The 15786-nt window shown below is 39.6% G+C and overlaps 1 protein-coding gene across 2 annotated transcripts in view; it reads right to left on the bottom strand.

The window, feature by feature from the left end:
* Positions 1 to 15786, bottom strand: part of GABBR2 (gamma-aminobutyric acid type B receptor subunit 2) — a 474092-nt gene that overhangs the window by 355528 nt on the left and 102778 nt on the right. For both annotated transcript variants that reach the window (XM_071736906.1, XM_071736907.1), the window contains exon 2: positions 7628 to 7765. In XM_071736906.1, the coding sequence (XP_071593007.1) occupies positions 7628 to 7765 (138 nt within the window). The remainder of the gene's footprint in view (positions 1 to 7627; positions 7766 to 15786) is intronic.

The raw sequence follows: 15786 nt of genomic DNA, 5'->3' as shown, positions 1-15786 counted from the left end.
CTTTAAGCTAGGTTTGTGGGTAGCAGAGCAATGAAAGCAATGGGATTAAAGAATCGAAGGATGATTCTTTGGTCTGGCAGAGCTGTGGATAGAATTTAATAGTATCATTAATGGGGTGTTGGTGTCACGCAGCTGCATCCACACAAATCATACAACATTTCCCAGAGAAATTTCCAATGGGCTAGAAGGAAATCTAGCAGTACTACAGTCCAGTGGGTTGGACCACATAGAAAGCAGTTATCAGGCAAGGTACCAGAAAATCTGCCATGAAAAAAAAAACACCTCAAATCTGAAAAAGAAATCAGTATATATCACAGTCCTCCTCATTCAGCATAGCGAAGATGCCAAACCAGAAGTGATTTCCCAAGAAAGCAAACCTGATGCCTGCCTATGAAATGGGGACAGGAAGAAAGAGAGAAGGAAGAGATGACAACCAAAGCTACCCATCTACTTCTCAAAAACACTGCCAGAAAAGACAGCAGGAAGTAGTAATAAGCAAGCCCAAAGGGACATAAAGGGATATCTTTCATAGCAGTGAAGAATGCTGCAGCAATAGCTGCAAGGTACAATACTAAAACATTCTGGTAACTGAGTAAGATTCTACCTTTAAAGTCTATCCTAGCTGACCAGCTGTGTAAAGAAAGCAACACAAAAAAAGACCACACAAAAGAAAAAAAAACAAAAAACAAACAAACAAACAAAAAAACCAAAAAACAAAAAACAAACAAAAAAAAACCCCACAAAACAATTAAAGCACTGATATACTGATACAGAATGCTTTGATAGAATTAGACAGGAAAAAAAAAAAACAAACCAGCAAAAAAAAAACCCAAAACGAAAAAGCCCAAACAGAAAGCCATTAATTATTACAATAATAGGTTTAGCTGGATATTGCAAACACCTTACCTCAACAGTAAATTGAGCCAGCCTTAAAACAGTCTCTGTGTTTGAAAAGCCATCAATGCTTGTAACATTACACTGTGGGTTTGGAGATTTTTTTTAATAAATTTTCTTTTTATTCAATACACCGCTCAAATTAAAGGGAGGAGTAAATAAAGGGAGAGGGAATATCTGATTTGTTCAGAATTAAATGTGTTTTCCAAAACCTAAAGTATACTGCAAGCCAAAGTGACAATCTTGCCCTTATAGTCTAGGTCTGTTCCCTAGACCATCACTCATTTATTCTGTTATTGATTCAATACTAAACAGAAGGGAATTATTACAGAAAGATGTAAGAGGAACAATTTTTTTTTTTGTCAGAACACGCTGATCATAGTTAAACATTTAAGTTCAGTCTTCAACAGCTTAGATCTCACTCTAGAGAACTGTATTAATATACCTTTATTAATGTTTTGTGTGATAAATGGAACTTGATGACAGTAGGTCTAAGGCAAAGAGCAGAGTTTATACTAGTTTGTTGTTTTCTTGAATGGTAGAAATATAAGATAAATGAGATGAGAAAAAGCAGCTAATCATATTTAAATATTGTGAATGCTGGATAGAAGGCAATTCCAAACTGATGGAAAGCCAGTTGAAGCCAACTCATATATGAATTTTGTACATTTAAGAAGAAGACAGAAAGAAAGGAAAGGAGGATTCTATGAAATCTTGCAGTATTTATCAGGAATACAGGAGATGCATTCTTACCATAACTCACTCTGGAAATTTTCCGACATTTTCAGATTAAAATTTGTGTACCAAATTTCTGCTATTAACAGCAATGCAATGCTAAGGTAGCTCCTTGGGTATCATTTCAACTGAAATTAAACACTAAGAATCAGGATCAGTGTTACAACTACGAAAGGATTTTCGCCACTGAATTAATGCTTCCGACCTAGACTAGAAGGCACTGCAATTTTGATTTATCTAAGTTTAAGGTTGAATACACAACTAACTTTCTAAGTCTGCTCTATGCACATTGTGCATGTCTGCATCTGTTCACACACAGAGAGACACAGCCTAATTAGGAGCTATGGTGCCACTGATCTGCTGCATCTCCCCATGCATTTTCTCCCCGGGCAGCAACCCCAGAGCTTCAAGAGGGCCACAATCAATCACAGCAGAGCTCCTGCTGGCAGCTTCTATCAAGGGAAGGATTTGCAGAACTAAAAGGTCTATCTCCTCCCAAATTCACCCAGAGCTTCTCTCAAATGAGGAGAAACTTCACAGGAAATTCTGCCTAAAGGTCAGTCCTGCTGTGTTTCTTCCTGTTCAGGAGGTCCCAGGAATTCCTACACTGAAGTACCTCGTGTGCTGAGGTAACTCCCAGAAGCAAGACCAAAAAGTCATCAGGTTTGCACCTTATATAATAAGAATTCAAGAGGTGTTTCCCTTTAAACACTTGAATGTTAATAGTACTACACAAGTACAGAAAGTCTACAAAATCCCCCCAATCTCACGAGAGCAAATGGCAAAGCAAAGAACAAGAAAAGAAAAAGAAAAATTATGATGGTGAATTGTGGGCCAAGAAGCTGAAGACCAGTTTTGTGGTGCATTGGGTCATATTTCAGTGGGGAAAAAGGCTTGTTCACATGGGACTGCCTGCATCTTCTAGATAGAAGTAACTAATCTTCTTAGCCAAAGACTAGTTTAAATGCCCTTACTCAAACTAATAATACATGGAAAATGTGCAGTGAAGGCAAAAGTAGCACAAACTCACTGTGCTGGAACAAGCATGACAGGGGAAGTTAAAAAAGAAAAGGAGGGGGAGGGAGGGACATTTTTTCAAATGCTTATGTACCAATGCAGAGATAATAACTATGAGGATTTAGAAAATGTAGATACTTACAAGAAGAAATTTGATTTGGTAGTCAGTTTAGAAACCTCTGAGATTACTTGCATTACTTAAGGTTTTAAAAAAAAAATGGTTATAACCTGCATAAAGTTGTGAGACTCTGTATTAACAAGTATTTTGATGAGTAACAGAGCCAGCTAATAAAACCTGGTTTCCTGCAGATACATGTGACAAACTTCTACACACACAAACACACACCCCAGCTCCTTTTCCACATCCTTCAGGGCCTCACCCCTGTTCTGCATTTTCTCAGCTTTCTTTCTGCTGCCTTTTTAACTCTCTTCTCATTGCAATCAGTCTCTTTCCCTCACAGAGCAGCCGGACAAGGAACAACACGTGTCATGGCTGATTCCAAGTTCTCTCTGTGCTCGTGCCACAGCCCCTCTGCCATTCATGTGGATCCTTCTCCCCAGCGTCTCATTTTCCCAGAAATGTATAGCTAACAATCTTTGGGAAATCTTTTGTTAAAATTTGGTTGCAATTAGCCAGTGGTCAGGAATTGTTCGGAAGAACTGACAATGCAATCACATCAGCCTTGTCTCAGAAGGAAACCAGGAACTAGAAACATCAATGATTTTCTTAAACATCAGCAATCTTTCCAATTCCAGTCAGACATAGGATCTTGAATGTTTATAGATCTCTGGGTAAAGAAATCAAATCTCAGTTTAGGCTCTTCAGTACTCAACTACACTGAGATAAAGAATGAAAGGATTTTTTGCTAACATATTAACTCATCCTATGTTAACATAAGAGACTTAGTTTTCTAAGAAAATTAGGCTACCGTAATCATGATGTACCCCACTCATTTTGTTGGCTGGACTTCCATGGAATCTTTCTCACATGACATTCAGAATTCAAAGCAAAGTTTCTCTGCTTTGAATCTTATGGTCTAATCACAGGATCACTTGCAGCAATTACCTGTCTAGAAGCCAGCAGTTAAGACTAGATTATGTAATGTATGTAGAAAAAAAGAGAATATGCTAAGGAAGTGGTAACAGTTCTACTTAGTTTCTAGCATAGGCTTCATTCCAGAGTTAAAGGAAACTGTAAATGAAGCTGGCTGAAAGATAATGGAAATGGCACAATGAAAGAAAAAGACAAATTTCCAACATGGAGAAAGAAGATGACCAGATTGGTTAAAATCGTGATGCCAGTTAAATGTTTATGTCAATATGGTATTTAGGAAAAGTGAGAGATGACAATGGAAAATAGGAGAAACACCAGTCTGTACAAATTAGACATTTTTGCCACTGTACGAAATTCACATGCAGAAGTTGTTGGATATCCTGAAACAGAAGAAAAGACTGAATTGCAAACCATCTCCTGTTTTTCCACTACCTAGAGACTAGCAGAAATGCTTTTGTGCACTAAATAAAAACATAACTGGTCTTTTACAATACATTGTATTGATTCTGTTAAATAATTGTTCTCTCTGCCTAATGGCTTTGAATGCTCAGGGAAAGAGAATGGGGATAAGATGAATTTGGCATCGAGATCATTCCCCTTAAAACAAAGCAACTGCCCACTATTAAACCTTCATGCCTCTATAACCCACTGTCAGATGCACAGATTATTGGTATTTTTAACTAAAATACCAAAGGTTCAGATAGATTTCATACCACAGATTGGACATCAAAGCTGTACTTGAAGCCTCTGACCCATGATTAGACTGTTACTCAACAGAAGACTGCTGGCATGCAGAGATTATTCACAGGGAATCTTTTCACTTGGAAAGCTGAGGAATGGATGGGTTCTACGCCTGTTCTACCAAGAATTTGTGTTCACTAAAAAGTTTGCAGGTTGTGTCACTGCAAAAGTTTGCAGGACCAGTGAAAGTCCTTAAGGTTAGAAGTGCTCACAGACTAAGCAACTTGTTCTTTCTACAGACACAAAATGCTCCATTAAAAAATCATTAATTTTGTTACAGTAAGAGATAATTAAATCAGCCAGCAGTTGAAGGCAGGCAGCTGAGAACAGAATCTCCCATTCTGTTGCTGATTGTAAGTGAAGCAAAATTTGCCAAGATGAGGGAGAAAAAGTGCTCTCTGTTTCAATAGGGTACAGAAAAAAGGCAAGTCACCTTCAGAGTGAGGCTCTTGTGAATCTCTGACAGTCTTCTCTATTTCACATTGGTACAGGAAATCAGTGAACTGAATTAACTGGTAAATTAGAAGTCAAAAACACAGTGTCATTATCAGCAGGGTACAGTAAAGAGTGAAAAGACTGAAGCTGTGATGCAATTATTTTTTCCTTTTTCTTCCCTTTTCATCATTCCTATAACATTGTCTGGAGTAGGAAATGCAACGTTACGATTTCCAGGACTTTTGTACTCTGCCATTAATTTATTGCATGTTTTAGAGACTTTTTGCTGGAGAGAATGAGGAAGAGGCAGAAAAGAAATATTCCCCCAGGCAGAGGAAATGTAGTAACACAAAAATGTTTTGCAGGCAGTCAACCATACACCTTACTTGCTAAGAAAAGTATTTTTCAATATTCTGTTCATCTTTCTTATCTTCCCTATTGCCCCCAGTACTGTAAGTACCATCCTGAATTTCTCTTCCATGGAAAACAGTCATCACTTTGCTCAACCATATGACAAGCAAATCAAATATTCCTGGCAAGGGTTAAGAGCTGTGTTTTCATGACTGCTTGCACAAGGAAAAAAACAATGCAGTCAGACATTCAAATGCCTATCATCTATCCAATAATACAGTGTCAGGTTAGCTTTTGTCTATATGCCATTTTCCTTCTTCTTGATTACTATATAAAATTACTTCATCATGATCACAAATTCTTATAACTGTATAAATAATGCGAGTTTGCTGTAATTCCCTCAGGTGAAGTTCCAAGTTTTGAGGAATGACAATCTTGTATTTTATCATGCTGAATATCATTACTCCACTTGGAGAACTACAGATTTCCACCTATTCAAGTTGGTTTTTTAATCAAAGATGTTTATGACAGCAGATTCAGAGGAGTGGAAGAAACTGTACTCTGTTTCCCCATTATCTTCGACATGCTACATCTGCTGATTTACACATGACACATATTGCTGTCACCATATGACATAACAGTTTCACAAACTCTTTTTAGACTCTTTCCATTCCTCCTGCACCATCCATTAAGCCTCACCTCACACTTCTCAGCCACACTGCCATGTGTTCTTTCATCATTCAGTCAATCAATACATAAAAACCTGACATGAAGTAGAGTTATGCCACGTGAGGATTTATCTGGTGCCTGCAGGATACTAAGCTCAAGCAGCAGAGAATCCCTTGATGCACTGATATAATTTATAATGTTGCATACTCACAGCTGTACCAATTAAATATAAAGAAAAAGATGCTGTCTGGTAACAATGCTTCGTGTCATTATGGAAGTTAACACATATATTGACAAATTCAGACATTTAAAAGCAAACAATCTTTCTGATTGCCCTTCCTTACTGACTGAGCAACTGCATTAACAAATTGATTCTCAGACCTTACCAGACAAAACTTCACTGCAAATTAAAAGGATCTGGCAGAATGAAATCTGTCTCCTTGGAAAATCCTACATCATCTAGAACTTCCATATGACAATTTGATAAGAAAAGCCAGAGATCCAGTCACATAACTCCACTGTAGACCATAGACTAGACCATTTTTAAGTGTTCAATGAGAGTTTCAAGATTTCTGTTGCTTTCTCCATTTTCCTGAGACACACTATTTTTTTATTTTTATAGTAAAACTGATATATTTCACATCAGAAAAAAACCTGAAGCATAAGAAAAACAGATCTGACAGGCATTGTAAACACAGTTAACAAGGTACTTTAATTATCCTCCCAAGATTTTCCCATTTGTACTCTGATCCTTATCTTCACAAACTTAATTATACCTCATTTGTTCATTCTGCACTAATCTCAGTGAGTATTCCAGGTGGAAAAGAGGACTCTCTTAGTAACTGAAACCTTGGGTAATTATTACATATTATTATTTTATTTTGCTATAGAATGTTTTGCTTATTTTACTAAATGTGATACAAAATTATCTTTGGGCAGAAGGAATATTGAGTGGGAAGCCAGCATGTTTCCACACCAGAAAAGCAAAACTGCTTTTCATGCTGGCTACCTGGCATGAACAGCCATCACTCCAAAGATCATCATTGAACAGAAGACTGAAGAAATGAAGGAAATCATGCTTTTATCATCTACAATTTAAAGATTAGTATTATTAAATTCTGATTCCTCAGTAGAGGGAACCTTCTCAAATGTCAGGTTTGTAGAAAAGTCAGAAAGAACAGCCAGGCATAAATGTGCTTTGCCAGTTAAATATAGAGAGCTGTATCCAGTTATCACTTAGAATTCCTGTGCTTCTAACACTTTTAAAGTAAATAGGAATTATAGCATACTGACTGAATGGATACCAAATAAAGACCCCCTGTGTACCATAATTTAAGTGCTGATGAGTTGGTTCCTCTAACTTTTGCATAAGTCCTAGGTTTGCTCACCCATCATGACTGAACTTCATTTTGTTTTGGTTTTTAGCTTTTCATTTTCATATTTAGCTTTTTGAGCTACATTAATTTTATTCACTTAATCTACTGAGATATGATTGCTGCCCCATATTCACAAGCATTTTGAATACAATGTTAAGCCTTAAAATCTAGTGCTAAATAGCAGTAGCTACTCTTCTTCACACATAACTTCACTGGCCTTCAAAACTGAGACATACTGATTTCCTAGTTACAAAAGTTTGAAAAAACATCAAATATTAAGTTTCTAAACTGAAAAAAACCCAAACACACACAGAAATACAAGATAGTCAGCATTGGAATATATTCCATGCCTTACCTGAACCAAATTCCATCCCTTTAGAGATTCAGCAATGATAGAAGTAACTGTTGCACATACGCCACCAAAAACCATCAGATGATTAGGTCCATATTTTATTGCATCGTAGAAGGCTTTGAGTCCTTTTGCGTTGTCACACTGGAAAAACAAAGAGAGGCATGTTCAATGTCACAAATAACATAATTAACTAAAGAATAAGCTACTGGGCACGAAAAAGAATCAGGAGTTGCACTAATGTAAAAACTTTACAATATCTAACTTCTTCTTAACATCCAAAAATGAAAAAATAGGAGCACTCTGTTCTAGACCTCTAATGAGCTGTAGTAAAAGGACAAGAAAATCCCTTCTTACATTATTCAAAACCTCTTATGTTTTCCTTCCAAGCCCAAGTTGCAACATCGTAATTTTGATACCACCATTTGACAAAGAATAAAAAAGCCCCAAGAAGAAAATAGTTAACTGAAACTTCTTCTACATTCAGATTTCCAAAAGCAAAATTTAGAATTTAATACCAGATGTCAAGAAGACTTCCATAGCTCAAGGAAATGAGGCCATATGACCTTTTGAGGTTCTTTCCAACCTGACTTATTGTAAGCTTCTTTGAGAGTTAGTTTAACCATTATTTCAGGTGTAAAGAATTTTACCATAAGCTGAGACCATGACTAAAAACTAAGAAACAAAAGGCGATGCTAGTCAGTATTGCAAAAGGTATAAATATAAATTCTTAAATGGGATTGCATCAATCAGTCGTAACAACTTATGCAGTCATGGCTTAATTCCATGATCTTGCAGTGAACTATTAATAAAACATGTATCTGAAATTAAGAATTTTATTCCAAAGCCTACCAGAATTCAGGACTGCAAACAAGCTATAATGGTAGCTGTCACTGCTCCAGTTGCAGTCACTTCTTTATCTCTCTTTTCAAAACAAAATTTTCTGCCTTCTTTTGCCTTCTCTACAAAGTCTTCTTCAAATATAGTCTTTATAAGGACTATCATACACCATGTCCAGTATTTCATTATGACCATTTAATAGAACAGTTCATATACTATCAGCATACAGCTAATAATTGTATTGTGTTCTGCTGAGAGAATAAAGATTTTTACTAAGAAGTTTGCAAGCTTATATTAATCTTCTTACTGAATTAATACGCTGAAAGAAAAATTATTCTATTTGCATTCTATCTGCAAGAATAGAATTATTGTTCCCACTTATTCAAACTGATACAGATTTTTTACTCATGGACTTCTTAAAGTTGCATAACAAAGCACAACATTTTCCTTTTTATTACAGAAAGGAAAACCAAACCCGACATTCAGTTGTAGAGACTTCCTTGTCAGTTTGATGGATTGGTGGCAAACTCTCATTAAGAAATTGAGATTGTGATTACTGGAATAAGTAGCAAAGCATCATCCTTCAATCTTACTCCTCCTCCTCCTCGTCCCACCAACCCCTGTTAAAAATTAGTTTGTTTCAAGTCCAAACTTAACTGACATTTAACCAAGTCTTCGCTCTCACTCACTTCATCATTTCAAGCTACAGCAATAGATATTGCTGATTTGCTTTTCATACCAGCTTAAAACCAGATTTTAGTTCTTTATTTTTGCTTTATGCCATGTGTTTTCAATGTACCACTGATTAACAGTTCAAGAAAAATAAAAGTCATATATGAAAAAAGGAGGATATCAATAGTAACAAAAAAGCAAAAAAAAAAAAAAAGTTATAGCCCATCAATTGCTACATGCATAAAAATTCAGGGAGAAATAATATTTTGAATTTTGATTCTAAACAATAAAGACCTATGTTATCTGAAGTAATTAAAATTCACCTTAAAATCATAGAATTACAAAAGTATTTGTTTAGAAGGTATGTTTAAGGTCATCTAGTCCAATTCCCTTGCAGTGAGAGGGGACATCTTTAATTAGATGAGGTTGCTCAGAGCCTCATCAAGCCTGATCTGGAATATGTCCCAGAAATGGCAATTCTAACACCTGGGCAACTCGTTCCTGTGTTTCACCACCCTCATAGTAAAGAACTTCAAGACCAGCACCCCTCATCCTATTGCTACAAGATTTAGTAAACAGTTCCTCCCCAGCTTTCCTGAAGGCCCCTTCAGATACTGAAGGCCACTATAAGGTCTCCTTGGAGTCTTCTCCTCTCCAGACTTAACAATACCAACCTTTTCACCCTATCTTCATAGCAGAAGTGCTCCAGCCCTCTGACTATTTTTGTGGCTCTTCTCTGGAGCCACTTCAACTGGTTAATATCCTTCCTGTGTTGAGGGTTCCATAACTGCACACAGTACCACAGGTGAGGTCTCACCAGAGTAGAGTAGAGGGTCAGAATCACCTCTCTCTGTCTGCTGGCTACACTTCTTTTGATACCACTGACAGAGTAGGAAGGAATGAAAAGAGAAAAGCCAAGGCCTCCTTGGAATTAAAGCTGGCATTGGAATTAAAGAGGAGTTAAAGTCACAAAATTAACAGGATTTCTTCATGTATAATGGAAGCAAAAGGAAACCTAGAGATAATGTAGGCCCAGCATTGAATGAGGCAGGTACCATGGTGACAGAGGATGCAGAGAAGGTGGGGTTGCTGAATGTCTTCTTTGCTTCAGTCTTTACTGCTCAGTCCTGTCTTCAGAAGTCCCAAGACTTTAGAAGTCTTGACAGAGGAAGGGCTTTCCCTTGGCTGAGGAGGATCAAGCTAGAGATCAATGAAGTAAACTGGATACCCACAAGTCCATGGGTCCTGATGGGATACACCTGCAATGCTGAGGGAGCTGGCAGGAGTCATTGCTGGGCCACTCTCCATCATTTTTGACAACAGGAGAGGTGCCTGAGGACTGAACACAAGTCAGTGTCACCCCAGTCTTCAGAAAGGGCACCAAGGAACACCCAGGAAACTACAGGCCAGTCAGCCTCACCTCTGTCCCTGGAAAGATGACAGAAAAGCTTATTCTGGACATCATCTCAAAGCATGTGGAGGAAAAGAAGATTATAAGAAATAGTCAACATGGATTCACCAAGGGGAAGTCATGGCTGACTCATCTGATAGCCATCTACAGTGGCATAGATGAGATGGGTAGATAGATGAGAGAGCAGCTCCTGTTGTCTCCCTTGACTTCAGCAAGGCTTTCAACACCAACCCCCACAGCACCCTCGATAGACAAGCTTAGGAAGTGTGGGCTGATGAAGGGCATTGGGGTGGGTTGAAAACTGGCTCAAAGATAGAGCTCAGGGGGTTGTGATTAGTGACACAGAGTCACACAGAGTGACACAGAGCTGGAGGTCCATAACAAATGGTGTTCCCCAGGGGTCAGCGATGGGTCCAGTCCTGTTTCATATATTCATCAATGGATGAAGGGATAGAGTGCACCCTCAAGTTTGCTGATGACACAAAACTGGGAGGGGTGGTTGACATGCCAGAAGGCTGTGCTGCCATCCAGTGTGACCTGGACAGGTTGGAGAATTCTGAGGAGAGAAACCTTATGAACTTGAAAAAGGACAAGTGTAGGGTCCTGCACCTTGGGAGAAATAACCCCATGCACCCATACAGAGCTGACCTGCTAGAAAGCAGCTCTATGGGAAAAGACCTGGGAGTCCTCGTGGACAACATGACCATGAGCCAGCAATGTGTCCTTGTGGCCAAGAAGGCCAATGGCATCCTGGGGTGCATCAAGAGTGCCAAGAAGGCTGAGGGAGGTTATCCTCCCCTCTGTTCTGCCTGGTGAGGCTGCATCTGGAGCACTTTTTCCAGTTCTGGGCTTCCCAGTTCAGGAAGGACAGGGAACTGCTGGAGAGGGTACAGCATTGAGCCACTGAGATGCTTATGGGACTGGTGAACATACCATATGAGGAAATTCTGAGAAAACCATGTCTGTTAAGCATGGAGAAGAGGAGATTGAGGGGAGAATCTCATCTGTCTTGGGTTAGTGTAATGGTGTTTTACAAGGCAGGGGGTTGCTCCTATGAGAAGCTGCTGGAAGCTCCCCCAGTTCCAATCCTCTACCCACCTCTGGTGAAGGGGGAAGCTGGATGCAACTCTGGGAGCAACATGGTCAAGAAAGGAAAAATAAAACTTCAAAAAATAAAAATTATCTGTAGAGTAGAGGAGGAGGTGAGAGCAATGCCAAAGACACCAAGGTCAGTGGGGGAGAAGGTGCCTGAGCAGAGGTTTCCCCACAGCCCACGGTGAGATGGCAGCTGTGCCCCTGCAGCCCATGGAGGAGCGCGGTGGAGCAGCCCATGAAGGATCACGGTGGGGTAGATGTGGATTTGTAGCCCCTGAAGTGTCAGAGGTGGGCAGACGAGAAGCAGCAGCCTGTGCAGGGTCACAGAGAGGGGCAGATGTGGATCTGCACCCATGTAGGACCCCGTGCCAGGGGAGGTGACTGCTCCCGCAGCAGCCGCGACTCTGTGTGCAGCCCAGGCTGGAGCAGTCTGTGCCTGAGGGACTGCACCTGTGGGAGGGACTCATGTCGGAGGGGTTGTGAAGGACTCTCTGCCATGAGAGGGACCCCGCGTTGGAGTAGGGGAAGGCTGTGAGGAGTCCTCCCCTTGAGGAGGAAGGAGCGGCAGAAACACCGTGTGGGGAACTGACCCTAAACCCCCCCTGCCCCTCCCCTTCGGCCAGATAAGAAGGGAGGGGTGGGAGGAAGGCATTAAGATCTGATCATGTGTCCACTTTTTCCTGGTAGAATAATTTTTTTTCCTTTCCAAACTGTATTTGTCTGTTTTGGCTATTACTGTAACTGGGGAGAGAAAACCTCCCTGTCCTTGTCTCAGTTAAGGAACCTTTGGGTGGATTTCCTCCTCCACATCCCATGATGTGTGTGTGGGAGCGTGGGGGTGAGTGAGCAGAGACCACTGTGACGTCATCAGTGCTTAGAAATCCTGAAAAGGGTGGGTGGAATGGAACCAGACTCTTTCCAGTAGTATCCAGGTGTACAGGACCAGGGGCAATGTTCACCAACTGGAACACAAGAGGTTAAACCAAAACATAAAGAAGTTCTTTACTGTAATGGTAACAGAGCACTGGAAGAGGCTGCCCAGAGATGAACTCTGTCTCTAGAGACATTCAAAACTCATCTACATGCCATCCTGTGTAACCTGCTTCAGGTGAACCTGCTCTGACAGAGAAGCTGGGAGTAGATTATCTCCACATGTACCTTCCAACCCCTAATATGCTGTGATTCTGTGACTGTGAAAACAAAACTTTTTCAATCACACAGAAATCCTTTGGGAAGGGTTGCTGAGAGCAATACTGGTCTCTCCCAAAATGAAAAGTTCACAGTGCCAAGATATATTACTGATAAATCCACAGTATGTACAATAATATATAAGCTTCTCCTCAGTCTGATTCAGCTAAAAGCCTACCATGTTTTCATCTTCATACTTTCTTCCTGACTAGAGAAAGCTCTCTTTCTGTTAGGCCACCACAAATGATTAGAGGAGTCAAGTCTGCTCCTTAAGCAGAACTGCCAGAGTAGTCCATAGTATGTCTTGGAGATGAAGGGGAAAACAAAAAAATTTGGCTGGCCATGACTGGACAGAAATGAAAGGAAAAATGAGGAAGATGGGAGAAAGCAGGCTTTCATTTTCATTTAACATCACATTTCACAACATACACTGTGTCTAACATTCTTCCCTGCAAGCAGCAGAACAGTCTGTCACAAGCATTAAAAAAAAAAAAAAAAACAACATTCAGATAAAAATACTAGCCCCACCAAGACAGACAGACAAGCAATTAGAAAGGTTTCTTCCTGCCTCTAGTCTGAGGAACACATCCTTATGAAGCCCAAAGCCCTTTTAATAACAATTTTTTCAGAGATCCCAGAAGGCCACCATCACTGCTTGTAATCTGCTGGCACCTAAAAGTGGGTAACTTTGCTGAAAGACCACAAGCACTGACACCACTGAAATTCTCACCATATAAAAAACAAATGAATTACTGAATTACTGTCACCAATTAACTACAGCTGGGTCCAGGAGCAATGCTATGCAGCAGTCTAACTACAGTACAACAAAAGACTGCATAAGAACCAAAATCCACATTGTAAAGCAAAGGTTAGAAAGCCCGGGCCACATATGGATGACAAGAAGCTGACTGACTTATTAATTGGAGCATGACTAACAGCAATGAAGAGGAAAGAATCCCTCATAAGTCACACATCTAAATGATGAAAAATAATAACACCCCAAGAAGCCAACACTGCTTTTGTTAGTCAGTTTTGCTCTTTTGCTGAAATTATCACCAATATCACTATTTTGCTGAGCTGAACTGCAACCACCTCACTTTCAGCTCATGTAAGAGCTGCTGATGTTAAATGGGCATTGAAACACTGAGGATGACTGCAATGCCTTTCATCAAACTTAGTTTTACAACTGAATTTCAAATATATGTGATTTGGCACATGCTACAACTTTTTTCAAAGGAGCTGAGAACTACTTACTCTGAAGACATTAATTGCTCTGCTTAGTGTCAGTGAAAAGCTAGTAATAAGGCATACAAATACCAAACATACATGTTAATGGAATAATTATATTAAATGTATCTATTCACCCACAGATTTTTGTACAGATTATATGGACAAATAATGAGGAAAACTACCAGCAAATCACCAAGGAAAGCTCTGTGAAGAGTCCTACCTCTCATTGCAACAAGGACTGATTAATATCAAAGGCAGAAACAGAACCACTTATTTAATTAACAAAAACCAGCCTGATGAACTGCTTGCTGCATAGGAGTTGAATAAGCTTTGAGGTTAACCTTCCTGATCCTTCTTCAAAGGAGAGGCTGGCAAATAAAAACTATCACCCTCCACCAATAAAGTAACCTGAAAAACAGGGAGACAGTACTGCCTGAAGCTTAAGAGATGCACAAGGACAAGAAATCTTTTTGGAGAGAATAGCACAGCAGCCAATTACAGGAGTGAGCCCTTCCAAAGGCCCTCTGCATCTGAGAGAAAGGATGTCCCACATGAAGGACACACATCACCTAATGCCAGAGAAGCAGAACTGACTCCCACGGGTTGTTGGCTGCAGGGAGGGCTGTGTGACAGACAGTGAGATACCCAGTGTGTATACTCAAGCCCTCAGAGCTGTAAGTGTGACACAGTGCAAAATCTTAATACTAAGGACAGAAACAGGTCTGATAAGTAAAGCTTTGCTGACTCCTAAAACACTGACAGGCTTATGCAATTGCAGGACTAGCTCAAGAGCAGATACTTGTTATTAAACTGATCTCATTAGCTTCACAGCAATGAGAACTACTGTGAACTGATGCACTTGTCAGATGCATGATTTAGATTTCTAGATTTAGATTTTCTAACTGTTTCTCAATTTCTGGCACAACTATCTACCTGAGTAAAAGTAAACCTGAGGAGCAATTCTGGCATCTATTGAGCTACTGGCTACTGAGGTTAGAGAACCTTTATGATGAGAGGGAATAACCAACAGCTATCATCTGCATAATGAGACACAAACCTTTTTCAGGTGATATGACAGCTTTCAGCAGCACTTTCTACTGAATATCATTAGAAAGAGAAGAAAAATATCATAAATGTCTGATGAGACTTCCTTGAAGACAGAGGTACAAAGCCTTATTCCTATTCTCTGCAAAATCTTGCTCAGGAACTAACTCCACATTAGACTATCAGCATGAAAGGAGCTAAGAGATGAGGAACACCAAAAATTATTAAAATATGATTTTCATTCCCTTCTTTAAAGTCAGTCATCCAGCAATAAAAACAAAAGGAAGTGAAGAACATATAGATAAGTGCTCTAAGATACAACTAAAGGTCAATAAGGTTAATATTCTCCAGTGCCGGGCTTTAGGGGCAGGGCATGCGTCTCCTAATGCATACTCTTTGTTTTCAGGTATCTGCAGCTAGGTACTTTCAGAGACAGAAATTCTATTTTTGCATTTAATTGCGATAGCTGGATTTTTCCTTCATGAGTTTATGCAACTGCTCTTGGAACCACCCTTTTGAAACAACATCTGGTGTCAATGCAACAATCCATTGAAAGAAAAAGCCCCTCTTTTCATTTGTTATAAACTTCTTCACACTATGTGAAGTAGGTGTGAGACATCTTGCCAGGGTAGGTGCTGAATGTTCAAAGTTCACAAATACTTGAAAAGAAAATTAACTAGTTCAC

Source organism: Heliangelus exortis, chromosome 2 (assembly GCF_036169615.1).
Source record: "Heliangelus exortis chromosome 2, bHelExo1.hap1, whole genome shotgun sequence".
Classification (NCBI taxonomy): Eukaryota; Metazoa; Chordata; class Aves; order Apodiformes; family Trochilidae; genus Heliangelus; species Heliangelus exortis.
Note: the sequence above shows the minus strand (reverse complement) of the source record. Positions and strands in the feature narration are given on the sequence as shown.